This window comes from Carettochelys insculpta, chromosome 9 (genome assembly GCF_033958435.1).
Source record: "Carettochelys insculpta isolate YL-2023 chromosome 9, ASM3395843v1, whole genome shotgun sequence".
Taxonomy (NCBI): domain Eukaryota; kingdom Metazoa; phylum Chordata; order Testudines; family Carettochelyidae; genus Carettochelys; species Carettochelys insculpta.
This window is the reverse complement of record NC_134145.1, coordinates 63,680,936-63,708,638: the sequence shown is the minus strand read 5'-3', so window position 1 is coordinate 63,708,638 and position 27,703 is coordinate 63,680,936. Positions and strand designations below refer to the sequence as shown.

Below are 27,703 nucleotides of genomic sequence, written 5' to 3'. Positions count from 1 at the left end.
CTTGTTCCCCTGATCTCTGGTCTTTGACTGCAGCCTGACTCTGATCTTGATGCCTGCCTCTCTATGCTAACCTAATACTGCCTCTGAGCTCTGCTCATCGATCCCAGCCTGACCCTTGCTTAAGGAACCTGGCTCTGGCATTCCTCCAGCTCCTGCCCAGTGACTACCGCTCCCTGGTGGGCAGACTTCAGCCCAGCTGCATTAACTAGGCTGGGCTGCATGTGTGTTAGAGCCACTTTAGGCATCTCATTAATTCTGCTATACCAGTGCTTCACAAATGGTGTTCTGGGAAACCAGGGGGTTCCACAAGAAAATTCCATTGCAAGAGCCGATTCCTCTGTGCCTCCCTGCCATGCCACCGCTGAAAGAGTAGAACTAAATTCAATTGGTTTAGGGGCTGGCAGGGCAGTGGGAGGGATCTGGCTGTTAACCAATTGAATTAAGTTCCATTATTTCAGTGGCAGCGGGCCACAGAGAGCCCCTCAGTCACCCCCCTACCCAAGAGGCTGCACCCTTCCAGTGGGCTTGACCCACCCCCCACCAGCAGAACACCCCCACAACAGCCTTCCTTCCTCTGGGTGGACATGACTGCCCAGCATAGGGTCACCAGCCAGCACCGCAATGAGTTAGTCCTGGGGGCCAATTTGGTTTAAGTCTGAGGATGTGGCGGGGGGGGGGGGGGGGGCCAGGTTTGAGGCTGGGAGGGCGGGTTTGCAGTATGGGAAGCAGATTTGGGAGATGAGACCTGAGGCAGGGAAAGCCTGGAAATGGGGGACAGGTTTAGGGGCTGAGAGGGGTAGAGTCTGGGAATGGGGTTCCACAAAATTATTTGAATTTAAAGGGGCTCCATGGCCATATAAAATTGGGAAACACTGTGCTGTACAATGGGTTATAGGAATACACAGAATCAAGCCTGAATTCATGGCAAAGATTGGAGGATAATTTTAAACTATCATTTCTTTTTCATCTTCTTGCTTATTTACCTGGGAAACTGGAACATTAGCCTTTTATTTATCCGTAATGTATGAAAAGAGAAACTAACACTTTTCCATTTATCTCTATGCAGATTTAAGGAACACCACATACTCCGGAGACAGTCCCTTTCATTCTTGTGACCCTGCAGACCAATGACTCGATCCTCAATAACTACAAAGGAATCAACTGTGTTACTTAAGTTTAATTATGATGTTTTTCAAATGGCCTTTACTGGCTTTTGCTTTCTTTCTTGGAATCTGTTATATTCATTACGGCAAAGATTTAATTAGCAGCTTCATAGTCTCATTTAGGAGGCACCAAACATCACAGTCAGCTGCTGCTGCTGCTTCACCTCACTTGACCAAAAGGCCTCTCTCGACAGGAAGGCATTAACTCCAGGTATGAGGTCAACCTGACAAAAGGCTTTGATCTTCAACTCATTACCACATTCTATACTCCTCCAGGCCTCACCCCCACCATATTTCAGCACCTATTTTTATTAGCAGTCCTGCTGAAGCCAAAAAAGCTGAACAAAATACTACCTCCATGTCTTTAAAGATTAATATTTGCCCAAGAAAGATTCAGTCACCCACTACTCAAGAAACACTTTATACAATAGTGACAGAGAGATAGCTGTGTTAGTCTGTATTCCATCAGAATAAAAAAGCACTCATGTAGCACTTTAAAGACTAACAGAATAATTTATTAGGTGATGAACTTTCATGGGAAAAGACCCACTTCTTCAGAAGCTCTGAAGAAGTGGGTCTGTCCCATGAAAGCTCATCACCAAATAAATTATTCTGTTAAAGTGCTACATGACTGCTTTATACAGTAGTCTCTCATGCCATATGGAGAAGTTGTAATTACCTCGTGTTCTAGTTCAGCCACAGTTGCTGACAGATTGGAAACTAGTTGCGTCATGTTGGTCAGCTGTGCTTGTAGCAGTTGGATGGCTTCTGTTTGCCGCTGATCCTGCATTTAAAAAAGACTGTTTATCCCCACCCATTTGGTAAGCTAACATACACTATACTATTATCAAATACTGATTCCATCTTATCCATGAAGGCAAGACACACAACAGCTATAGCCTAGTGGAAAATTAATTTACATGTTGACTAAATATGAAGAAAACATGAGCTGGAGGTCTGGATTCTGTCATGCAGAAAGTTATTTTCTATACAGCACAGGAAAGTAAGTAAAAACAACATTTCAGTTGGGGCAGATTTCTGCACAAAAAGCTTTACTGAAAACCCTAACTAGCTGTAAGAGCTTTAACTACATCCAATAATATTTTGTAATCCAAAACCAGATACAGCTCACTATGATTTCTAATTATATCTTTCTGTAAAGTGCATAACAAAAATAAAACCAAGGTATCTTATTTATGGTAAGCTAATTTAAATGGGATATAACGTGTGCAAAAAGTAGTAATTGCTTCTATTAGCTTACATTGTCAAGTTCTCTGAATCCATTTAAAGCATATTCAAGCATTTTTAATTTTTACCCTCTAAATAGACCAGCACAGCAAACATCAAAAATATACAAATCTGAAGCAAAGTCCTGTCTAAAGTGGCTGACATAGATGACTTCTCCGTATACACAAGTAAAGTGGATTAAAAAAAAAAGTAGAGAGCTTTCTGAAAGCACCAATGTAGCAAACAAAATTTTTGCCTAAGCCCTCTAAAAAAAGTCACTTTTGGACCAAGACCCAGCCTGAAAAATTTCAGTTCAAGTAAGTTTCAGAAGCTTTAAATTACTGAAAACAAGGAGTTGGAATGGAAACTTATGTGACTGTGACTATCTACAAGTAGCTCCCACCCCCTAAACTCCTCTCACAGCATGTCAATTCATTCCTTTTCAAACAAGGTTGACCTACGTTTATAAGTACTGAAAATCAGAGTCCACGAGAAGCAAAGTGATCAGGTATACATCTGTATAGGTACAGGGTAAAATTCTCAAAAACATTTGAGTGATTTAGAAGCAGGGGTGCTCAAATGACTTTTGAAAACGGGACTTAGAGGATCGTCTGAAAAATATTATCCTTCACCTTTAGTTTACGTAGAGAAAGTACTTTTTTTTCCCCCCAAAAAGTAAATAAGAAATTAAGATGGAAGGGAAGAGTCTGAGTCTCATTGATTTATAAAAGAAGAAATGACCTACAACTTAATTACAGAATTCTAATTTTAAAATGGAGAACAGGAAGACATTAAATAGAAAAGCAATCCTTAGTAAATAAGAAGCTATTCCGTAACTATTTTAGAGTAACAAGTGACTATTTCTAAAGATGTATGCTCAATACAGTCACTAAAACAAAGTTTAAAATACTGACATTGACCTTGTAAGGTTTCATACATTTTTGATAATCTCCTTGGTTAAGATAGATCACCTACTTTTAACCAGGAGCAATTTATACCTGCTCTTCTGCTATTCTTGAAGTGTTCTGAAGTTTTACTATAGTCTTATTGAAAGCCTTCTGCATTTCTTCCATTTGCTTTCGGTACCTATAAAAGGAATAGGGCTTCACATTAAAAATCACAATTTCACAGACTGTAGTCACAGCACCTTCGTCCATTTATCTAGTACAAACTTCCTCTCTGCCCCTTCCCATAATGTCAGTCTTAAGGCGAAAAATTCCTCTTCTGACGTTTCCCACCATCTTGAACAACTTTGCTGTTTTCCTGTCTTTACTTGTTTTAAGTTTCAGGTAAGGTTTTTTGTTTTGTTTTTAATCTCACCTGCATTCTTTAGGAACCACACAAACCTATTTTAACATTAAAAGAGTTAGCAATGGGCTGTAGGGCAGAAATGTTTGGAGATGTATGGAAATGTTGTATATGATTTTCTTTCCAATGTATTTCAAACTGCCAATAGGCAGCTTGAAAAACATGGGGGAAAATTCAGATACAGAAATTTAAACTGCTGGCAGCTTCTACTAATGGTCAGTTATTTTTCAAATTGTCTGAAAAAAAGCTTTACATTGTTATACTCAAATACACGTTAGCATGCTGTCTACAGAGTTTAATCATTGACTGTCATGTTAAACAGGTTTTAGACGAAGCAGTAGAAATGTAGCACTTTAAAGACTATCAAAATGATTTATTTGGTCATGAGCTTTCATGGGACAGACCAAAGGATCTGAAGAGGGGGTTCTGTCCCACGAAAGCTCATCACCGAATAAATCCTTTTGTTAGGCTTTAAAATGCTACATTTCTGTTGCTTTGTTGTGTTGGAGTACAGACTAACACAGCTCCCTCTCTGGTACTATTCAACAGGCTTTAGACATGATAAAGGCAGATTTTCCCAATTTATTTGGAGACTTACCTTTGGCTAAGTTCTTCTAAATAGCGGCTGCTGAGAGACATGTTTACTTCCAGGGCTTTAATACGATTATTAAGTCTCATAAATACAGACTCCTTTTGATTAGATCCATGAACAAGATTTCCATTAGTATAACCGAGGTCTGTGGAATTCTGCAATTCAGCATAGAAGTCTGTAGCTGTTCTCTGCTGGCCACCAGAAACAGGAATAGCTAGGAAAGCTTCTTCAGCTGTTTGTTCATCATCTTTCGTTTCTGTTGAAGAAGATTCTGCAACAGGAGACAAGACTTGCTTCTGCATTTCTGAAGCACTCACTTTTACTTCCCCAGTCTCACTGTCTACTGTCGCCATCGTGTATTCAGGCAGTGGTACAGTCTCTGTAGGTTTTAAGAGGATTTGGACAGAATCTGTTTCTCTTGTGCTGATCTCCTTGAATTCAGTGACAACATTTGTTTCGGAGACCACAGCATGTTTCTCAGCAACAGAGCTCTCAGCTTTCTTTTCTGCTTCAGTATTTACCTCAACAGTATCTTCTTGGAGAATTATCTGTGAAGCTAACTGCGCTGCCTCACGTTTGGTAGGCTCCAAAGAGAGCTCCACTGTAGATGGCTTCATTGCAGAAGTAACTTCTAATGGGGGAGACTGAGAGACAGTCTGAGGATGACTGGGTTCTAACTCAATAGAATCTAGAGTCTGGTTAGTCACATCCTCATGGACCACACTGCTTAAGTCATTTGCAACAGTAGAGCCAGGTGATCTCCCTGTAATTTCACCGTCAAAGATCTCAGACAGAGGCTCATCGACTGAAACATGTAAAGATTCTGTTGGAGCTGGCTGCACACGCTCAATGGTAGGAGAGTAAACTTCTTGCTTGCTCTCACAAGCTTTGCTACGTTGCCGATGAACAGCTTCTGCAGCTGAACACTGCTTATACAGATATTCTGAAAAGCTAGAAATACAACACACGGTCGCCAGTTCATAGCAATAGATTCGTGTGTCAGATTCAAACCATGTTGTTGTTTCTTCCTCTGGTTCATCACTAGGCAGCAAAGTCACTGTGGACTGACTTGCCTCCTCTTCATACTCTTGAACAAGCTGAACAATGGGGCTTTCCTTTGTTAATTCTAGGACCAATTGTTCCTTATCTATTTGTGGTATCTCTGTAGTTATAAGCCTATAAACAAGTTAAAATAAACACAGAATATAGCTTTGAATGACATGGTGGATAGTGTAAAGAAGAAAAAAGAATGCATGAAAGTGATGCCCAGGAAAGACTAAATACCAGTTAATAAATTTCAGAAATAGCAATAACAGGAGCCATTCCAATAAATTAAATCACTAATTTATGTCAGCAATACATCTCAATCTTACTTTAATATCCTTGACTATTCCAGACTTCAACTGGCAACTGTGCCAGGTCACACAGAAGCTTTGCAACATGGACAAATGCCAATTTGGAGATCACTAGTTTTTTTCACACATCAGGATACATATTTTCTAAGTCGGTTTCCCAAATCCACAGACCAATAGAACAAAGTATCAATTGCACAGAACCCATAAAACCCAGTCTTCCCTATGAAAACCCAGCAACAATCAGGGCAGAGCAGAAATCTGATGCAGATAATCTTGACTAAAGGCTAGAGCAGGGGCAGGAGAGAAGAGGAAGAACTCTAGGCTTGGTTCCAAAGCAAAACTCAATTCTAAATTGTTGTACTTAATGGAGAATAAGATGTCTCATATCTGATCCGAAGTGTCAATACACCAAGGAAGCGTTAAATTCCATTCAAAACTGAAAATCCTCAATGGCCTTAGACAAGTTTCTTTGCAAGAGCAGCAAACATGGTACAGATTTATGAAGTTCAATTCGCTTGTAATAAGCTAAGATATGAATCCATTGTCTGGGGAAAAAAGAGTGAATTAATCTGATGTGTTGTCCACTCTCTTGGGGCTGCACATTTAGAAATGTCATGTTCCCTAAAAACATTGTCCATTGTTTGTAAAGCCATCTAATCACAGCCTGTGATCAAAAAAAGCGTTTCACTCAGAACCTTTGACTTCCTGTATTGAAAAATGTACAATTTACCGGTTTTGTGGAGTAAAGCACGAAGCATATTAGCTTTTATTGGAAAAAAAATCACTTTACACAGAGGGTGTGTCTGCACTAGGAACTAACTTTGAAGTTAGCCACTACTCTGAAGTAGCCAGCGGAGAGTATATACACATTTTCCCTCACTTTGAAGTTAACTTTGAAACCCTTACTGTGTTCCTGGGAATGGAGTAGTGCCCTACTTCAAAGTTTACCTTCGAGCAGGGCATGTGTAGATGCTCAACTTTGAAGCTGCTTACTTCAAAGTAAGCAACTTCAAAGTTATTTTTATAGTGTAGACACAGCCATACTGTGATGGGACAAAGACTACTGCAATACATAGTAACAACATTCTGAGCAGTTTATCTGAGCATCAAGTTCATGAAAAACAAGGCCAAGAACCCATGCAGGCAAGATTTCAAATGATGCAATTGCACGTACATTAGGGTTTTCTAGCATAAACAAAGGTTTAGCAGCCTGAGGAAGATTTCTAGTCATGGGCCGGCTCTACCTCCTTCAAACTAAGTTTAAGGCAAAAAAAATCACTTACTCTGGTGAAGGAAGAAGGGTTGGTTCAGGCAATTTCGGTGCAGCTGTTGAAGTCACAGTAGGAGCAGCAACAGTGGTATTTCTAGAAATACTGTTATTTCCTACTGAAGTACACAAAATCACGAACAAATTAATACAATGTAAGCAGCTTTTTGTGAGCTGCAGGAATACAACAGAAGTCAACAGGAAGGAAGCATAAGGGTGGGAAAACAGGAAATGTTAATACAGCACACTCAAAAATCTGAATTCTCCTTAACCAGGAACATTTGTTTTTCCCTATAGCTGTTTATTCAGTACCATTAAAAACACTAAGTAAACAAGCTATTGAGTCTGTGTGCTTATATTTAGACCAACAGGACACCTGTTGGTGTGGGTTTTGCATGTGAAAGATGCACTGAAGTATTTCTAGAAAAAAGGAGGGGAAAAGAGTCACTTTTAGTTTATAACTAAGGCTGTGTAAAACTCCAGGCTAAAGACAACATGCTGATTTTGGACGAGGAAAGAACAAAAGATATCTGGATTGGTATGCAGAACCCCATTGTATTTAATTAATCAAGAGTCACAGAAATCACATCATCTGTCAGGAGAGTTTATGGTGACAGCGTTATGAGTAAGAAATCACACAAAAGGACAGAGAAAATAGTCACTAGCTTTCTGTAACTATTCAAAATGTGCTGCACGTTTGCTTCATTATTGGTGTGTGTGACCAAGGCATCCCTAAGTAGTGAGAAATGGAATGCTCAAAACTGAGGAATTAAAATAATTGTATCTACGCTATGAAGTGCTGATCAACTATGAAACTACTTACCATACAATGAATGCACAGTGACCACACACAGCATTTGCCAAGGCACCCCAAGCAATTCTAACAGCCACCATGGGCAGTAGGAAGGAACTGAGAGGTCTCTAAGATAGCTGGGCCCTTTATATCCACATGTGATGGCAGAACGTGCTCAAGATGCTTTGACAGATACCACTGAAGGAAAAGTTTCCAATGACTGTGCATAAGGCATACACAGTGTGTGAAATACATTCTTGAAGAGCTACTGTGCACTCAGAACATCCCAGTCCACAGGAGAAATGAAAGTGGGGAACAAGGAACCTGTAACGTTTTTAAAATCCTATGCTTTCTTGCAAATTAAGAACTTATGCACCTAAAGCAATAACACTTACCTTCGGCTTCAGACATCTCTTCTGTTTTTGCTCCAAGTATATTAGCAGCAATATTCACCATATTTAGAATGGCATCTGAATAGAAACACCACTGATTAGAGAGGATGTGCCCAGAATTCCGCACAAAAATTTGTTCCATTACCTACCCATTCATTTGCACAGACTAACCCTAGGATCTATTAATGTTCTTCCCAAACAAACAAGCCATCTCTTAAGCAGTGACTCTATTGTAATATGATCTTTCCTCCTAAGTCCCTTAAGAGAGAGACTCCTGAACACCATGAATAGTTCCAGGCTTATCACTGTAATTTCTGCATGCCTTATGGTAGATCATAATCAACAGAGGTCAACTCAAATCTGAACCAGATTCCTTGCTAAAGGTAAAACACAGAAAAGAGAAAGCTGCTATGTGACCCTTGAAGCTAATGAGAAGGGAAGGAGAGCAAAAAATGCAGATCATCTGCACCTCTAACATTGTCAAAGTTAGTCATATTAAGTTACACACAGCTGTATTAACACACATAGCATATTAAAGTGCTTTATCAACACTGCTCTGGATATGGATACAGTAGTTCAAGATTAATGATAATAAAAGTATAAATAAGGAAACAAACTAACATGCAGCATAACGTGTTTTTGCATTTTGGTATATCAATTTCTGTTTAGAAACTAGTGACTATATAGCCATGAGGCACTCACTAATTCTTAGACAGGCTTGGTTAGCAGTCTGATATCAACAGAGGTATTTGACCAGCATTCTGCGATGATCTGAATTCTTTTTTCAAAAACCTTCACAAGACATTTGTCCAAGCGTAAGCAAGAAGGATAAAAAGGGCCTCCATTTAGTCTGTCTAGTACCATGCCTTTTCTAATCTTTAGCAGTGACATTAATATTGATATAACAAAGTCTCTGGTTATATAATGGGTAAAGAGGGAAACATCAGAAATCTGATATGGTATTTGCATGACCATAAGAGCTGTCTGGCAGTTTCTCCTGCCATTTTGACTGTGGCAGGTAGCTCTTGTACTCTCCCTCCTTCCCTTCTCATTAGCTTCAAGAGTCACCTGTAACCCACACATATGGCACTTTAGCATTATTTGACTGCTGTTTGTTTGGGAATTTATTCCTTCCCACTAAGATACTATGCAATATTCCTAGGCGTGACCTCTTCATACTTAATACACAGCTATATTGTAGGAAAAAATGAAAGCAAACACTAAAACCACCAGCACTGAGAAATGAAAAAAATGCTTGCCTCTGTAGATACTAGCCTATTGAACTGTTTGAGCACTATGTAGACCGTAATTTTAATTTGTCCCCGCAAAAGCTAGTTCACTACCCTTGACTGACAGGGACAAGATCCATAAGGCAACAAGTATTCTAGAAGGGCTCAGTGACTGGTGCTATTATCCTAAATAATGTAGTTAAAATTGAGTGCGCCCATTAAAACTGAAGTAGCGTCATGACTAGTCACCTAAGTTCACTAAAGCTCAAATTCTTTTCAGAAGGTGAGGTACACTCAAGAATAAATGAGGTTGGTTAAAGAGGAAGAATGTGAGAAATGCATGAGCCATCAGATCCCTCAAAAGCAGACTGGTCTAAGAACCAAAGAAGCTATGCTATGCACATAAAGACTTCAGCTCAGAAATGTATAGTGCTCCTCCATCCTTTCCCTTTAGGCAGGCCCTCAGGCAACTGTCCTCTTGAATAATCAACGTTCTATTGCACTGTTAACAAAAGAGTGAAAACTAAAAAAAAAAATCCAATCATATTTACCTTTTCAGCTATTTATTAGCTTGTTTATTGTTCTGATCGTAAGTGAAAAGAAGTTACTAAGATTTTCAAAAAATACTTTAAGTGTCTTAGGCATTTAAGTCTAATTTACAAGAGATTTAGGAACTTGGTCTCAGTCTGCTCCTAAGGAATTTTGCCCTAAACCTGAATTATTACAAAGGTGTGTTTACTCCCATTATTCAATGAAATGGAAGTTAAAAAGAAAAAAAATTTGAGAATCTAGAAAAGGTGTCACAATGAAGTGGGATCTCACTTTCAAATAAAATAAATTATGTTAACTATTGGACAGCACTATGAAATAGTTCTGAGAAACATACAATTATACTCACTAGTAGCAGAGCCAAGGAGATTTTTTGAAGATTTTTCTTCCCCTGTACTGTAATCCAATGGATAATCTATTTAAAATGAAAGAAAATATTCTTGCAACAAAAGTTATGTGCCTTATGAACAGTGAAAATACATGTCAAGGTCTAGCGCTTGAGTTTTATGTTAACAGTTTGACAAAGGAAAAACGAACTACAGTAAATAGGACAAAAACTTGAAAATCAGAGGTTAAGAGGATACTGATATGGTCAATGAGCCCACTGCAGTATCCACTTGTAGGAACTGAAATCAGAGGACTCTAGAACTTAAGATCTCTTTCATGCTTAACCCAGACAATAAAGGCACAGCAAACCACAAACTGGGTTAAAGAATGAATTTCAACAAGATACAGAAAGCACAAGACATTAGGCATCCCTTTCAGGGCTGACTGCCAGGCCTCTCAAGCTCTGAGTTTTACCAAGATTTTGGGATTTTTTTCTTGGTTGGCAAAGGACTGTGGGCTTGAGGGACATGGGAGCAAGCTACTTGAAATATGGAAATATCCCTAGAGCTGAAAGGGATCTTGAGGGATGCATTGAGTCCAGCCCCTGCACTCACAGCAGGACCCATCACCATCCCTGACAGATTTTTTTTTTTTTAAATCTAACCTGCCCCAGACCCTTGAAAGGCCCCCTCAAGGACTGAACTCGCAACCCTGGGTTTAGAAGGCCAATGCTCTAACCACTGAGCTATACTTCTCCCCCCCCCCCCACATTTCTCATTTACAACAAATCTTATGCTAGGCTAAGGAAATGCACAGACCTGGTAACAACAGGATGAGATCTATTATCTCGCTATAGAAATCAAGAAAGAACTGAGGTCACTGATGGATGCAGTACCATGCTTTTTAAGGCAGTTCTACAGATTCAGAAGGTAGCTCTTGCAGGCAACTCCTTTCAAGTAAGGTCACGGGATTTTCAAAATGAAAAACTAAAAGTTTCTGATTATGGAGGGGAGTGAAGAAGCTGGAAACTATTTTCTGAATGTTTTGGAAAGTACAATGTAGAAAGAGAAAGGGCATGCCCACAGTTTAGCTTCCTCTGCCAAGCAAAACTGCTTCCACACCTCTTTGCTTTAAGAATAAAAATGGGATGCTTCAGCACTATGCCAAGTTAAAGTCAGCGTTCATACCAAATATCAGTTGAACCTCTCTAGTCTGGCAACCTCAGGACCTGACCTGTGCAGAACAAGAGAAATTTGTTGGGCCATGGAAAGTCAATTTTAACAATTCTACTGCTTGTTGGGCTTTTAGAAGACATTTAGCGGTAAATTAGAGCTAAATAAAACAGAACACTGAGAGCCAAGACTGGGGGCTGTAAACAAACTTTATGGGACTATAGGAAAGTTGGCCACATCCATAAGTGGTCATCCAGCTAACTAAAATCATGCCAGATTACGGATGTTGCTGGACAAGAGAGTGCCAGACTAGAGAGGTTCAACCTATACATTCTTTCAAAACAAAAAAAAGTAGTCATGTAGCACTTTAAAGACTAACAAAATAATTTATTAGGTGATGAGCTTTTGTGGGACAGATCCATTTCTTCAGCTCTATAGCCTTACCAGCACAGAGGTCAAAAAACTGTTAAGGTTGGCAAATTGGACTGAAAAGCAGAAGAGGGAGGTGAAGGGGGGAAGTTAAGTGTTTGGTCAAACATTGAAACGTGAGAGTCCTTATTATGGGTCAGGTAATTGCTGTTCCTGTTCAAACCATGTTAATGTGTCGAATTTGAATATGAATATTAGTTCTGAACATTCTCCATGTAGACGGTTGCTAAAGTCTCTTTTCTCCCGAACAAACTCTCAGGTCTTTAACAGAATGGCTCACTCCATTAAAGTGCCCGCTGACAGGTTTGTGTATTGAGATTTTTGATGTCTGCTCTGTGTCCATTCATTCTTTGAGGAAGAGTGCTTGCAGTTTGCCATATGTACACAATGGACGGGCATTGCTGACACATGATGGCATATAGGACATTAGCTGAGGAACAGGAGAATGTGCCCAATTCTGTAGTTAACTTGGCCAGGTCCAGTGATGGTATCCCCAGAAGAGATATGTGGACAAAGCTGGCAATGGGGCTTGTTGCAAGGAAAAGTTCCAGGATTAGTATTATTGTAGTATAGCCTATGGTTGCTAGTGAGAATCCTCATAAGGTTAGGAGGTTCTCTGTAGGAGAGAACAGGCCTGTCATTTAGGGCCTTCTGGAGTGGGCATCATGATTTAGGATAAGTTGTAGCTCTAATGATGCATTGCAGTAGTTTGAGTTGGGGGCTGTAGGTAATAGCGAGGGGTATTCTGTTATTGGCTTTTTTGGGCCTATGGTGGAGTAGCTGATCTCTGGGTATTCATCTGGCCCTGTCAATTTGTTTTTTAACTTCTCCCGGTGGTTAATTAAGGTTTATGAATGTTTGGTAAAGATCTTGTAGTTTTCGGTCTCTGTCAGTAGGAACAGAGCAGGTGCAATTGTATCTCAGGGCTTGACTACACGAGGGATCGTGTGGCATGTGCAGGATGGAAGCTAGAAACATGTAAGTGTAGCAGTCAGTGGGTTTCCAGCAGAGCGTGGTTTTGATCTGCCCATCAGTGATTTGTACTGTAGTGTCCAGGAAATGTCTCTCTCATGAGGCGTGATCAAGGGTTGATGGTGGGGTGCAGATTGTTAAAGTCTCTGTGGAATTCTTCCAGAGTCTCTTTACCATGGGTCCAAATGATAAAGATGTCATTAACGTATCATAAGTAAAGGAGGGGTAATCGGGGACAAGAGCCGAGGAATTGTTATTCTAAGTCAGTCAGCCACAAATATATTAGCATATTGTTAGGCCATGCAGGTGCCCATAGCAGTGCCACTAATCTGGAGGTATAAATTGTCCCCAGATTGGAAATAATTGTGGGTGAGAACAAAGTTACAGAGGTCAGACACCAGATTAGCTGTGGTAATATCAGGGATGGTATTCCTGATCGCTTGTAGTCCATCTTCATGTATAGCTACCATACATTCTTGTTATTTTCTTTGTCTGATTTCCTTCACTGTGGCTATGTCTACACTACAGCACAAATTCAAAAGGCAAACCTCCAGAAGATCACCTTTCAAAACTGCATGCCTACACACAAAATACAGATCAAAGATGCAATGTGCTCATTTGAAAGAGTGATCCAACCTTTCAAAAGGGAGCATCCACACATGCCAGGAAGCCCTTTTAGAAAGAAAGGGCCCGGAAATGCTGCGGAGGGGGGGTTGCATGGTGGACAAGCCCTTCTGGGGAGCTGCAGACTGCTGTTCTCTTACAGGGTCCCTCCCAACCACCCTCATCCTGCACACAATGAGGGCTGCTGCACTTCCCCAAGGCACAGCAGACCTCCAGCATGCAGTGGAAGCACCGAGGAGACCCCTATGGATCCCCAGCAGCTCCCCAATAGGGAGCTCCTCAAGGCCCTGGCCAGCCTGCTGGCTATGATGCTTGTGGCTGTCCTCCAGTGGCTCTAGTGGGGGCCACCCACATATCTGCCTTCCTGCAGGCTGCCCCCAAGGGGCAACTACCATGCCCCATCCCTCAAGTGATCCGATGCCTGCAGAGCTCTCTCACTGGCAGCTAGTGGTGGGACCAGGCAAACGACCACAGGCTCCAGAAGTGACCAAGTGGAATTTTCTGGAGCTATGTCACTGGCTCACCCCAGCCCTCCAGCACCATGACACCCAGATGGGACCCGCGCTCCCCCTGCATAGGAAGGGAGCCATTGCCCTGTGGAAGCTGGACACCCTGGACAGCCACCACACTGTCAACCAACAGCTTTGGATGGGCAAGGCCACCACTGGGGCCGTCCTCCTGGAGGTAAGTTCAGGCTCAGGTCACATACCCCCCACAGGAAGGTGGGAGGAGGATCCCAGGCACAGGGGAGGGAGGTCCAACGCAGGTAGGCATGGAGCACCCCACCATGCACTCATGGGTGTGTTCTCCCTCCACCCATTGCAGGCTGTCCAGACCCTAAACCATGTCCTCCTTCACTGGGTCACCCCTGTCAGGGACCCTGATGTCGCCCTTGCAGCATTCGAGGATCTGGGATTCCCCAACCACTTCAGGGCTCTGGATGGGTCTCACATCACCATCTGTGTTCTGGATCACAGCACAGGTGCATTTGTCAACAGCAAGCAGTACCACTCAGTGGTATTCCAGGCCCATATGGACACCAAGGGGTAGTTAATGGATATTTGTGTGGCATGGTCCAGGTGTGCCCACAACACCCACATCTTTTGCAACTCCTGGCTTGGCTGCAGGATGGGCCTTACATCCCCCTCCCCCTACAAGATCTCCTGGCTGGGGACACCACCATGCCCCCCCGGCATCATAGCCGGTGCCACGTATACCCTGCACCCATGGCCGATGCAGCTGTTTACTGGACACACTGACCCCAGCCACTTCGATCAGGCATGGAACACAGTGGAGCAGGCATATGGCCATCCCAAGGGCTGTTTTCAGTGCCTACTCACAGCTGGAAGTTGGTCTCCCCAGCATGCCGACTGTTGCGGGAGCCTGTTGCGCTCTCCACAATATTGTGGAGAGTAGACACGATATATTCGTGCAAGGGTGGGCCACTGACAGAGGGCCTGGCTACAAGCAGCCGGCCCCCTCTCTATGTCACCAGGCACACTGGGACAGGGTGTGGATCAGGGAGGCACTCAAGGAGGCTTTCACCCAGGGGTCTCACTGACCCTCCCCCAGACACCCTCCACCTGATCACTCCCACCCCTCACCGCCACCCCACATGCACACACCCCTCACTGCTGACCTCACCACACAGGGGATACAGGAGTGGTTGTAAATAAACTCTATAACTAACTGTTTTAAATATTCTCATAAAAGAAACTCAAGGATATAAACAAGGGCAACTGGGGTGTGGAGCAGGGTAGGGGAAGGACCTTTGTATACCATGTTGGGCGGGGGTGGGGGCTTAAACCTTCATGGAGGTGGAGGGTTGGCAGGCTCAATAGGTCCATGAGCCTCTACTGTCCTGGTTTCAGTGTGCCCATTGGGGCAGCACTATGGGAAGACAGGGACAGGACAAAGGCTCTGCAGAGGGCATGGCAAGAGGTGCTGGGGGAGCTGGCTCTGTGTGGCCTTCCCTGGCCACAAGCAGCTGGGCCAGTTCCAGCAGGGCAGCTGGAGGAAGGTCGGCCAGGATCAGGACAGTGAGGTGAGGGGCTGTGGAGGGGGCTGCAGAAGTGGCTGGTGTCAGAGCAGGAGGCTGGGACAGGCAGGTGGTCACAAACCAAGTGAGGGTGTTGAGGCCTCCTGCTTCATCACCAGCCACTCCTGCAGGATGCTCTTCTGATCCTGCAGGGTAGCCATGTGAATAGTGGTGGCCTCCTCCTCTTATTGGGGCCACTACACAGCCATGCTGTGGCCCCATGTAGGTGTGGAAGGTGTGGGTGGCTCCGGCGGGGCTCTCTGGCCTGTGGACAGAGCTCAGCTAGCCCCTGGATGGTGGAACTGTGAAGACACAAGGAGACAGAGGGCTGACCCATCAGTCCCATGACCCTCAGCCACCTTGGACCCCTCTGCCCCTGCCCGCTGGCCAAGGGACCCTGGGGTTTCCTGTTTGCTGGGTGCCCCCACATGGGTGGGGTGCACACAAGCCTCAGTCAGGGCCCCCTCCCCTTTCCTCCCCGGGCATGCAGCCAGTGGTGCTGTCCATGGGGGTGGGTGCTGAGTGCCACGTGCAGCATCCCTGTGGCCCAGAGTGTGTGGCTCTCCAGGGTGGGCCTAGACTGGGATGGCAGCTGCGTGAGCAGTGCATTGCTGGCTGCGGCTGACACGGGTGCCCCCTCCCGACATCCTAGAATGTCCAAAGTACTAGGGACCTACCTGAGAGTGCCTCCAGGAGAAGGGGGTCTGCTGGATACTCAGACAGGATGGCGATGACAAGGGGCCCACGGATGGAGCCCTCATCATCGCTGGCGGCCTGTGTCTCCTGGCCCGTCCACCGGGGATGCTGCCACCTGCAGGTTTTGCCAGATGTTTGGGCTCTCTCTCAGTCTCTGGCCCGGCAGCATCCAGGAACACGGCTGCCTCCTTTGCCCTGAGAAGGCGGCCCAGCTTGTCAAAGTGGGGGCAGCTGGCCGTACCCCAAACCCGGCAGTAGGTCTGCCGCAGCTCCTTCACCTTCAAGTGGACCTGGTCTGGGGTGCAGGCAGCGTGGCCCCAGGAGGCGAGTCCAGTGGAGAGGCAGCCCAATGCTGCTATGTTCCAGCACCAGCCGGTGGTATGGAGGAGAATCCCCTCCTCCCCACAAGGTCTTAGCAGGTCCATCACTTCGGCCCTGCTCCAGGAAGGGACCCTCTTCTTTGGCCCTTGACTGGCATCCTAGGAGCCCTCAAGATGCCTGGGAAGGGGGTCCCTGGGTGGCGCCAGACTTCTGGGTGATGGCCATGGTGCCAGTGGGATGTTTGCTCTCACTCTGGCATCACTGGGAGGGCGTACTGCTGGAGGCTTGGGCGCTCCCTGCAGCCAGCACACACACAGCTTCCTGCCATGGGGTTTCTGGGTGCCTGTGTCTTTAAAAGCAGCCAGAGGCAGAGGCCCCAGAGCCCCAGCTTGTGCTGGTAGGGGCGTGTCTGCACTCCAGCCAGCCTCCACCATGGAGGACCCCCTCTTTTGAAAGGGAGGCCTGCTAACCATCTACACACATTCTCTTTTGAATGAACCTTTCAAAAGGGGGTGCTCTTCCTGATACGGGAAGAGAAGAGCAATTTCAAAAGAACGGGTTCTGTACAGATGTGCCAAGCGATCTTTTGAAAGAGGCCTCCTTTCAACAATTATTTTGAAAGGACCTGCTAGCACAGACACAGCCCATATGTGCAAGGCTATCTTTGCCTCTTCCTTCCCTCACCACTGTATCTTTCTCACCTACCTTCCTACATCTCCCCTCCCTCCAAACTAAGCTTACTTTTGCTCTCTTCTGAGCTGCAACAAATCAGGGCTTACCTTTGGAGCAGAGGTAATGAGAAGTATGGTTGTCAGCTCAAAGTAGGTCAACAAGCACCTGAAGACAGAGCCTGTCTGCCACCAGGTGAATCTACATGTGGGCAGAAGGATGGCTAGAGGATTCATGAAGCAAGAGGCATACTGACATCATCCAAAGTGACAGGTCTGAGGATGATGGATGAGGCATATACATGCGCAGACAACCTACTGTAATTCTCATCAACAAACGCTGGTGGCCTCAAGTGAACAGTCTGAGGTTTATGACAAAGAATGGCAGCTTGTGTAAAACCGAACAGGAAGTTCAAAAAGCCTTGAAAATGGGTGCATTACTCAGATTCGGAGTCTGGGGCCAGAAGGAACCACTATATCACAAGCCATAGCACTTCACCCATCACACATGCAATGGACCTATAACTTCTAGCACAGTCTTAACTGTCCAGATGATCTTACCACCTCAAGGATGAAGATAAACTAAATTAATCCTTAACTTCAGAATAAATAATCCAACACAGGCAGGGGGAAAAAAATACTAGCTATCTCCCAGTACAGAAGGGATGTTTGACTAACAAGCAGCAGTTACTTCTCTTTGCTTACCATAGTCTTCATCGAACAGCTCTTGTCGTTCTGACTGGTACTGGGAATCAGCAATTTCTTCATATTCTTCAACCATACTAGTGCCAAACACTCTATAAACATTTAATTAAAATTAAGGGCAAAGAACTAATAGCACTACCTACTGCCATATGTATCAAACAAGGCTTGTCCTTTGTTAGCAAGTCATCAAACTGACACCTTTCATAAGATAACCAAACTCCCTTCCTTTGAAAGAAACTGGCTTCCAAAAATTCGTGTGTTAGCACTCTGCAAGAGTTGCATTTAAAACCAAATCCAGGCACTAAGTCTTCCAAATTGTTTCCACAAAGAGACCCTTCCCACATGTTACACAACTGGAACTTTCATCCAGACCCTTGCCAGAGCCTCAATTACCACCTCCTCCACTCTCCCTGATGCCCACAGTCCCATGCTCCTCCCGTTACATTCAAAATGCAGATTCACTGGCTCCCTGTTTTCCTACACTCTCTTCTAGATTCTTGTCTTCATCTTAAAGGCAAGCTCAAAGGCCACAGCACATGACTCTGGCTTACAGTGCCAGAGGTTCCAGGTTCAAAGACTGAAAAACTTAAAGTCATAAGGCTAAGGAGACCTTAAGAGGATGTGAGGTGTTCCTTCCTTTGTGTGTGGGGGGGAAGGGGAGGTTAAAGCTAGAATCACACAGAAAAATTCCATGGGCCAGAGAGAGACACGTTCCAAACATGGGACTGACTCTAAACAGACATGTCAAACTCAGAGCCTCCTGAGGACCACACAAATGAAACTGATAGAAGTATATTTCTTTGGTGGCCCTGAAAGCTATCAGAAAGTTGTAATTATTTATTATAGATTATGTTTTCAGTATATTTTATAATATTTTTTCAGGTTGTTTGAATATGATAATTTTAACTGATAATTTAATACTAATATGAATTGTATTGTTTTACAATTTCGTTACTAGTTCAAAATTTGATGTGTAAAATTATTTGCTCGTGTATAATTCTTTAATTTAAATATAAATTTAAGGTACTCCACACCCTGCCCCCAGCTGTGTGGGTTCCCTTGCCCTGGCTGGGTTTTTGGGGCTGTAGTGCTGGCGGGGCTCCCAGCCCAGCTGGCTCCCAGCCCTGGGGATGCTGGGGTTCTGGGGGCTGCAGCTGCTGGCAGGGTTCCGTACCCTGGATAGCTCCCAGACCTGGGGTGGCAAAAAAATTCCATCAGGCCACATGTTTGACATGCTTGCTCTTAAGACTGGTGATTAGAGCACTCACCCAGGAAAGAGAAGCTCCAAAATCCAGTCCCCCCGGCTCAGATGACTTTTTAAAATTATTTGTCCATAGTGGAACAGTTGCAACAGACACTGAGGGAGACCCACATCAGAATAACCCACAGCCCAGCGGTTAAGCAGTGTACCTGAGAGATAGCAGGTCCCAGTTCAAATCCCTGCTTGCACTCAGCCAGGAGGGGAACATGAATCAGTTCTCTCTCACATCTCAGGTGAGTACCATAATTGCTGGGCTGAAAGTCTCACTGGCCTTCCTCCTTGCCCTTTGAGATGCTTTATGTAAGCTCATCTATCAGGTACAGGCTAGCAGACAAGAGCTGCAAATGCTTAATGGATTGGGCCTTGCGGGTGACTTAAGTGGAAGAACCCACTTCCGTGGTCCCGGCACTGTTCTAGGACTTAGACTTCTGAAAGCTGAGTGTGGGGCAGCAAAGCAAATGATCAAAGGCATAAACATAGGCTTCTAGGGAACTTGTAATGCAAAAATTAAGGCATGAAGTGATTTTAGGTGTCTACAAAGTTCAAGGGCAACTGAGTGGGGATTTTGTGAATCCTAATGGGCCTGATTCCAGAATCTGGGTACCAAACATGGCTCTTAGGCCTTTAAGTCCTTTGTGACTCTAGCCCCTAATACTGACAGCAGTCAAAGACAATATGATTATGGACTAGATGGACCCTGAACTGCCACAGTAGATCAAACCTTTGTTTCCTACGGTCTTTCACAGCTCTTCCCTTCCTGGCTTATCTGTTCACTTGTTTTAACTTACTGAATGCCTCATTCTTTGCTCTCTCCAGTATGATAGCCTTGAATACCTATGTCCACACCTACAAACAACTCTCCCTTCTAACATGCTGCTAGTTAATGTAGAACATCTGAATTAGTCCAAAAGGCTACCTTTTTAAAATAAAAAAAGCTTTCAGTGACTCAAGCAGCATCAGACTATGCTGCAGCTAATCTATGTAACCCTTTGATCTTGTACGCAAACAATATACTGGTGGATTTCATAAGAAAAAGCTACTGAAAGCTCAAACTTGCATCTTCAAGTAGGCACAAGGAAACATCATTGCAGTGCTGCTAAACTAGCTAAAAATCTTTCATCTTAAATTTTGTAATTCTATATTACCTTATAAGGCTTAGAGGACAAAAGTGTTCTGATCCAAAATGTGACACCAACTCCACCTGCAGAGTAAGTTGTATTAAAAATTAAAGATCAGCAAAGAACCATCAAGTTCAACCTCCAATCAACATCTCCATACAGTTTTTAATCTGTAAATCAGATTTACATAAGTGATGTGCAGATTGCTCATCACAGAGAGGTTCCCGGAAAGCTGTGTTCTTGCCATGCATTAATGTGCTGAGCCACAGAATATACCCAAGCCCTATGCATTCAATATTCAGAAAGGCAGTTGCTAACCTTTATGTACTTGATGAACATCTGAAGCAGGACAAAGGAAAAGAAAAAAAGATGTCAGTACAAAGACCATGCCACAAGCAACTAGAATTTTTAAAGTAAGTATTATAAAATGCACAAAGAAATACGCTATGAAGGATAAAGCTGGAATACTACATCATTTGCTTCAGCCAAACCTAGATTTGATTTACACCACAATTTGCAGACAGAAAGTAATACCATGCACAGAAATATACGTTTTTATTAATTGGGAGATAGTCAGATTCCAAATTTTTTATTACAGAATGATAAAAAATTTGATATGCTGGACACAGAATATTGAAATTAAACTTAGTAAATGTGATTAAGTCAGGGGGACCATTAAACAGGCTACTGAAAAATAAGACCTTTTAGAAGAAACATACTGTAACTATTCTAATTTCAATACAATATTTTCTGTTTTATATGACTCTTTCTAGGGGTAAGATAGGTGATAGGGCTGCCTGAAGAGGAAATGGAAAGTTTTAGCCACTGCTATGTTTATATCATGCTAGCAATCCACAGTCAATATTATAAAAAGGGAACACATTCCAAGAACAACCAGTACTTTACGATTTTAACCTATTATTTATGGCATAATATTATATGCAAGAGATTTTTAAAATTCTATAGCATCTAGTACACTTATAGTGCTTTAGCCAGAGCTATGACTTCATTCATTAGTATACTGATTAGGCTATTAATTCACCCATCTGAGAAAAATCTTTATCTTGTCATTTTACAGACTCATGCAAGATGCAATTAGCTATTGAACAGTAAAGGGCCTGGATAATTATTAGCATAGATTACACACTAAAATCACTTACATCATTAGGAAAAAAAGATTAATTTTATGGTACCAGGCAATTTTTCCAAAAATTCAGCAATGTCAAGTTTCTGTGTTTCCTTGGACGCTGCCAAAATTTAAATTCTATCATACTTTTTTTTCTTAAAACAAAAGTTAAAGGGTAAAAAGTAAATTACTATGATAATATTAAAAAAGATATACTACAAAAGTATAGCTATAATCCAAACGTTGGTTGAAAGAGGAGGGGAATAGAGAGGCTGTGTCTACGCTATGAGATAAAATCAAATTTCAGGGAGTTAGCTCAATATTAAAACATCACCATCTTTACAGTTAATACTATTACCTTGATTTATTGAGCCATAATACTGATAAAATATTCATATTATGGGATGGGTACAGCATCAATTTTGAATTTAGTATCTCGAATCAAGGCTAGTGTGGAAGAACCATGTCCTTAATTCGAATTTATTAGCCTCCAGAAGTGTCCTGTATCTATCCCACAAAGCTACAGGGTGACCCTCCACGTATGGCTGCTTCACTGCATGCTGCTCTCCTGCTAAATGCGCACAAAGAAAGTCAGAGGAAGCCCACAAAGTGTTGATTGAATTTGAATTAGAACTGGAATTCAGCAGCGCCCAGCCCTGCAAATATAAAGGGCACCCATTATGAAAAAATTCCTTTGCTCATTGCATCGCACTGCATCGATAGCAAATGCATTGGTAGCCACCTACTGCAATCATGCGCACTCACGGTAGTGATCTGCCTAGTACTTCTCAGGGTTGCAAGAGAGCCACAGTGTGGATCCACCAGGAAATTCTGCATCTTCTTGTGATATGGGGAGACCTATCAGTGGTGAAAAGACTTAGGGTGGCCAAGAGAAATGAGTCAATCTATGATCAGATGTCATGGGCGATGACCACCGAAGATCACTCCCAGAACTCAATGCAATGCCAGGTGAAGCTGACAGAACTCTGGCAGGTTTATCAAAATGTCTGGGAAGCCAACCAGCGGTCAGAGGTGGCTCCATGTATGTAGTGATATTACGAATAGCCGCACATGCTTACGGAGAGTAATCCCACCACAGAGCCCAGTCTGAATTATGACACTTTTGAAGGCCCGGTACAGAGTTCTGGGTGAGCCGGGCAGAGCTGGGTGGCCCAGAGGAAGAGGGCAACAGAGAGGAAGAAAGGGGCAACAAGCAAGGGCCCAAGGAAGTTCTGCCAGACAACCCTGAGCTCTTTGCCATAGACCTGAAACAGTTCCCTCCATAGTGAGCCCCTGGACCAAGAAGTTCATGTAAGTATTTATTCTGCATGCTAGAAGCAGGTTGCGGGGTGGGTATAGTATAGGGTTGTGTATGGGTACAGGCTTGCTAGCTATGATTCTGTGCCCCTCAGAACAGCATGTTAATGTTTCTTGGGATGGAGTGCTTCCTCTTTTTGGAGATCTCCTCAAAGGCCTCATCCAGGCACACTTGTATTATTTTCACAATGTTCTTGGGCAGGTCTGCCTTGTTGTGGCTTCCATGGTAGTACACCTTGCCACGCCGTGCAACCAGATAGCGATCTGGTGTCATAGCACCACAGCATTTTTGCAAATTTTCCAGGCTTTTGGTCACACAGCATAAGTAGGTGTTCCTTCTCCGCACCTTTTAGTTTTAGGAGGGTGATGTCATCTTTGGCAACCTGCAGAAGCATGGGAATTTGCATCTTTTTTTTTAATGTTTTCTGCCCCTTTATATTTGCCTACAGCAGCCAGTGGGCACTCCATTCCCCACCCACTATAACAATGGGCATCTCCACATCACCAATCTTGATTTTCCGATTGGGAAAAAGAATTCCATCCAGGAACTTTCTGTACAATCCAGAATTTTGGAAGATGCATGCATTGTAAACCCTCCCTGACCAGCCAACGTTGATGCACACGAAACAACCTTTGTGATCTACCTATCCCTGCAACACCATGGAGAACTACCCCTTTCAATTTATATACTCAGAGGCCAGGTGGTCTGGGGCCAGGATGGGGACATATGTGCCACCTATTGCCCCACCACAATTAGGACACCCCTGGGCAGCAAAGCCATCCATTAATGCTTGTACACCTCCCATCGTCACAGTCTTCCTGAGGAGATACCAACAAATTGCACGGACCACCTCCATCACCACAGACCCCACTGTAGATCTGCCCACCCCAAACTGATTTGCCACTGACCAGTAGTTGTCGGGTGTTGCAAACTTCCACAGGGCGATTGCCACTCACTTCTGAACTGTTCAAGCTGGCCTCATTCTTGTGTTACTGAGCTTCAGGGCCGGGGCCAGCACATTACAAAGTTCCATAAAAGTGGACTTGCACATGTGAAAGTTCTGCACTCGCTGCTGTTTGTCCCAGGACTCCAAAATGATGTGGTCCCACCAGTGTGTGCTGGTCTCAGGAGTCCAAAACTGCTGCTCTACTGTCACCAATGCATCCAGAGCAGCCAGCAGCTCTGAGTTCTTGGACTGCAGTTGGGAGATTTGCCCTTCCAAACCATTGTCAGCAGCAGCAGCATCACCACCATGATGATACTGAGCTGTAACTGAGCTTTGTAATTGAAGGCACAATTGCACAACAGCCAGTGTGATTGCCAAAACGATATGGACTATGAGTTGAAGCATTTGGGGATCCATGCTTGCATTGGAGTGCCGCAGCAGAAAATGGCGCATCTCCCATTTGTTTCTGCTCTGAGTTCTGGGACAGTGCTTGGAATTCTGGGATTCAAACATGTAACACCCACAAGTAACTGGGGCTAAGGCACTGTGGGATAGGTACCCACAATGCACTGCTCATGCTATCGAACTTGCATAGGGCAATGGGGACATGGAGAGTCAACACAGAAAAAAGGTGGATTAAATATCAAGAAGCTCTGTGGACTCTTAATTCAAATTCATAATAGAGGTTAATAAGCCAATTATTAAAACGTGAATTTTTCATAGTGTAGACACAGCCAGAGAGAGCCAAACAAAGCCTAGTATGCTGCAGTTTTCTCTCTCTTTTTAAAGTGGGACAGGGAAGATTAGCAAGTCTGCATTGTTTCCATTCAAGTTGGTGTTACACTGCAATGGTTCCTGGGGTAAGCATATTTGAACTGCTGTTAGCGTCCATTATGTTACCCCTCAGTTCATAAAAGAAGTTAACCAATGGACAAAAACAAATGAAAATAGCTGGACTATCTCAAGTTTAAGGCTTACTAAAGGCATAGTTTCATGCACAATTTTTACTAGCAGAAAGAAACATTAAGCATGCCAGTGCACCATCAAATAATGTGATATTATATTCTCAGACATTAATGAAAAAAAGTTCCAAAAAAAATCAAAAATCAAGTATTTGGAAGCAAAACTATCCTTTTCCCAGCACAAAAACAACTTGCAGTTGTACAATGTGTTCAACTATGAGAGGATTTTTAAATGGGATTTCATATTTTCTTGAAATCATAAAATTACTCAATGCAAAATAAACCTCTGAATTTATCAATTATTAAATTGTGGCTCCAGTAGTAGTAAGCCTAAATAATTTAGACGAATTAGCATACATGGCAGTTACAGCTCAGGAATGCCACTATGAATCCGAATACTAGATATCAAAACTGAAATAGTAAGTTTTTAGATTTTAATGCAACTTTATTTGAAGTTGTGTAGCAATATAAAGTAAAAGCTACCAAGGAAATACGTAACTGCTAGAGTGTAAATTACACTATAGAGATACGGAATAAACTACTGCAGTAATCTGAACATGTGGAACTATGCACCACATGTATATGGGTTCATATGGTATTTAAAGAAAATAAAAGTTCAGAAGGTGTTATGCATCATTAAACCTATAAAACAAAGTAAAACATTGGCAGCCAAAAACAGTTACAAAATCAGGTGCTATGAGGAGCTATTAACACACTCTTGTATTTGAAATATTCATGGTATGTCAGTAAACAAACCAAACCAAAAAAAAGAAAAAAAAAAAAAAAAGACTGCCAACCGAGCAAGGACTTTGCAACCCAAGTTTGCAAATCTCAAGTAACGCCGCACTGGTGAGTCATGAGACATGCATCCTTCAAAATTCTTCCTTTTACTTGAAAAGTGAGAATGGTTGCATTCAGTGCACATTACAAAGATTACCTTAACATATTTTGCATACATCTGCTCATCCAAAGGAAAGCTTTGAACATTTCTCTCATCTCTAGCATGAAAAGTACCTAGTTTAATCCATTTATTGGTTGGGTACCTGGAAAATACCAAAACATTGACAATTTTTAAAATGTAGAGAACCGAGAATTTTTCCATAATTTTATTTTAATTTTTCATTGTTTCAGTATTCCTTGTTTAACCAATCTAGGAAACTCTAAAGCAAATATTTTAATACAATCATTCCTACTTCCATTATGCCTACACAATTATTAAAGGATTAGGCACAGGGCCAGCATTGCTGAACACCCATTTTTAAATCCAAACATTAATATATTAACTTTGAAAGACAAAAATGATTGCAAAGTGGCAAAGTAAAGACATTTCAGTCCCAAATTCAACATAACATCAATACTATTCTTTTAACAAAGCGGACTGTAAGCCACTAGCTAAAACACTGATGTTAAAGTATCAGACTCAACACATATGAACAAGCACCTGACTCCAGCTTAGAGCGCTGTGATTTTAGTACTAACACAATGAGAGAGAAATGCCAAACAGCTTCAAGAAGGTGGAGAAGGGCAAGTAATGTCTAATGGCATAATTTCCTCCTTTCTGAAACTGGTACCTGAAAAAATAAAAGAATCTGAAAAGCCACTCAAAAAAAGGGTAGGGGGGGATACGAGATCTAACAACAGGGGTTAATATTCTCCTAGAATGGTAACATTGGCTGGGAAATTAACTTGTGGGAAACTGGTTTCATACCACTAGGAGGTAAAGGTGTGGGATGTCTTAGAAGATGTTACTTGCTTTTCCCAATTAAGGTTTCAATCAAGGAGTTAAAAATTAAACTACAAATTAAAGATGCAATAAATGACAATATATTAGATGTCTGATTTGCAAGTAAGTTTTGTCAATTTAGTGGGGTTTTTTTCTTTAAACACACACTTCTGTAATAAATTACTACTTCTGGGATACAAACCTCAGACAGGGAGGAAATAAAATTAAAGAGGTTGATGATGATTCCCCCTGTCAGTTTTAAGGAGGCAAATCAAAGTGATTTAGAAAATACCAAAAGGCATTCAGATATCGACATCAATCTTGATAAATGCAAAGCAAAGCACACTGGAACACAATCTCAACTATACAGATAAAGTGATGGGGTCTAAATTAGCTGGTACCACTCAAGAAAGATCTTGAGTCATTATGGATAGTTCTCTGAAAAACAGCCATTCCATGTGCAGCTGCAGTCCAAAAAGCAAACAATACTGGAGTTATTAAGGGATAGATAATAAGATGGAAAATATGTTGCCTCTCTATAAATCCATCATATGCCCACATCTGCAATACTGCATGCAGATACAGTTGTCCCATCTCTAAAAAAAAAATTAGAAACGGAAAAGCTCCAGAAGATAACAAAAATGGTTAGGGGTATGGAACAGCTGCTAAGTAAAGAGATTAACAAAATGGGGATTTTTCAGTTTGGAAAAAGACAACTAACAGGGTGAATATGAGAGAGGTCTATAAAATCATGACTGGTGTGTAAAAGTGACTAAAGGAAAGTTATTCATGCCCTCCTATAACAAGAGCTAGGGCTCACCAAATGAAATGAATGGGTAGCAGGTTTTAAAACCACTGTTTCACACAGCGTACAGACAACCTGCGAAACTCCTTTGCCAGAGGATGTTGTGAATGTGAAAGATTACACCGGGCTTCAAAAGAGCTAGATAAATTCATGGAAGTTAGGCCCATTAATGGCTGTTAGCCAGGATGGGGAGGAATGGAGTCTCCAGCTTCTCTCAGAAGCTGGGAATGGGCGACAGGGCATGGATCACTCAATGATTCCCTGTTCTGTTCATTCCTTCTGGAGGAACCTGGCATTGGCCACTGTTAGAGGACAGAATGCTGGGCTAGATGGACCTCTGGTCTGACTCAGTATGGCCAATCTCATGTTGTTAATAATGTAGATTTAGTAATTTTGCTTTCTGGGAGGAAAGCTAAATGGCCGAGATCTATTTTGAAAAACATCTACTACACATGCAGGGTTAATCTTCCGTATTAAACTAAAGAATAAGCCTCAAAACAGCATTTTGGTATTCAAATTCTATTCGCTATTGGTTATAAAATCATTGCCATTATTGAGTATTATTCCTACGTATGCTGACCCTCAATATAAGTGATCACAAATTCAAATTTTGATAT

At 42.6% G+C, this 27,703-nt stretch overlaps 1 protein-coding gene across 2 annotated transcripts in view; it reads right to left on the bottom strand.

The window, feature by feature from the left end:
* Positions 1-27,703, bottom strand: part of SUCO (SUN domain containing ossification factor) — a 76,867-nt gene that overhangs the window by 10,672 nt on the left and 38,492 nt on the right. For both annotated transcript variants that reach the window (XM_075002951.1, XM_075002950.1), the window contains 10 exons: positions 25,496-25,601; positions 20,525-20,545; positions 20,234-20,289; positions 17,828-17,919; positions 10,225-10,290; positions 8,101-8,175; positions 6,929-7,031; positions 4,297-5,466; positions 3,389-3,476; positions 1,843-1,947 (listed from right to left, as the gene is read on the bottom strand). In XM_075002951.1, the coding sequence (XP_074859052.1) occupies positions 1,843-1,947; positions 3,389-3,476; positions 4,297-5,466; positions 6,929-7,031; positions 8,101-8,175; positions 10,225-10,290; positions 17,828-17,919; positions 20,234-20,289; positions 20,525-20,545; positions 25,496-25,601 (1,882 nt within the window). The remainder of the gene's footprint in view (positions 1-1,842; positions 1,948-3,388; positions 3,477-4,296; positions 5,467-6,928; positions 7,032-8,100; positions 8,176-10,224; positions 10,291-17,827; positions 17,920-20,233; positions 20,290-20,524; positions 20,546-25,495; positions 25,602-27,703) is intronic.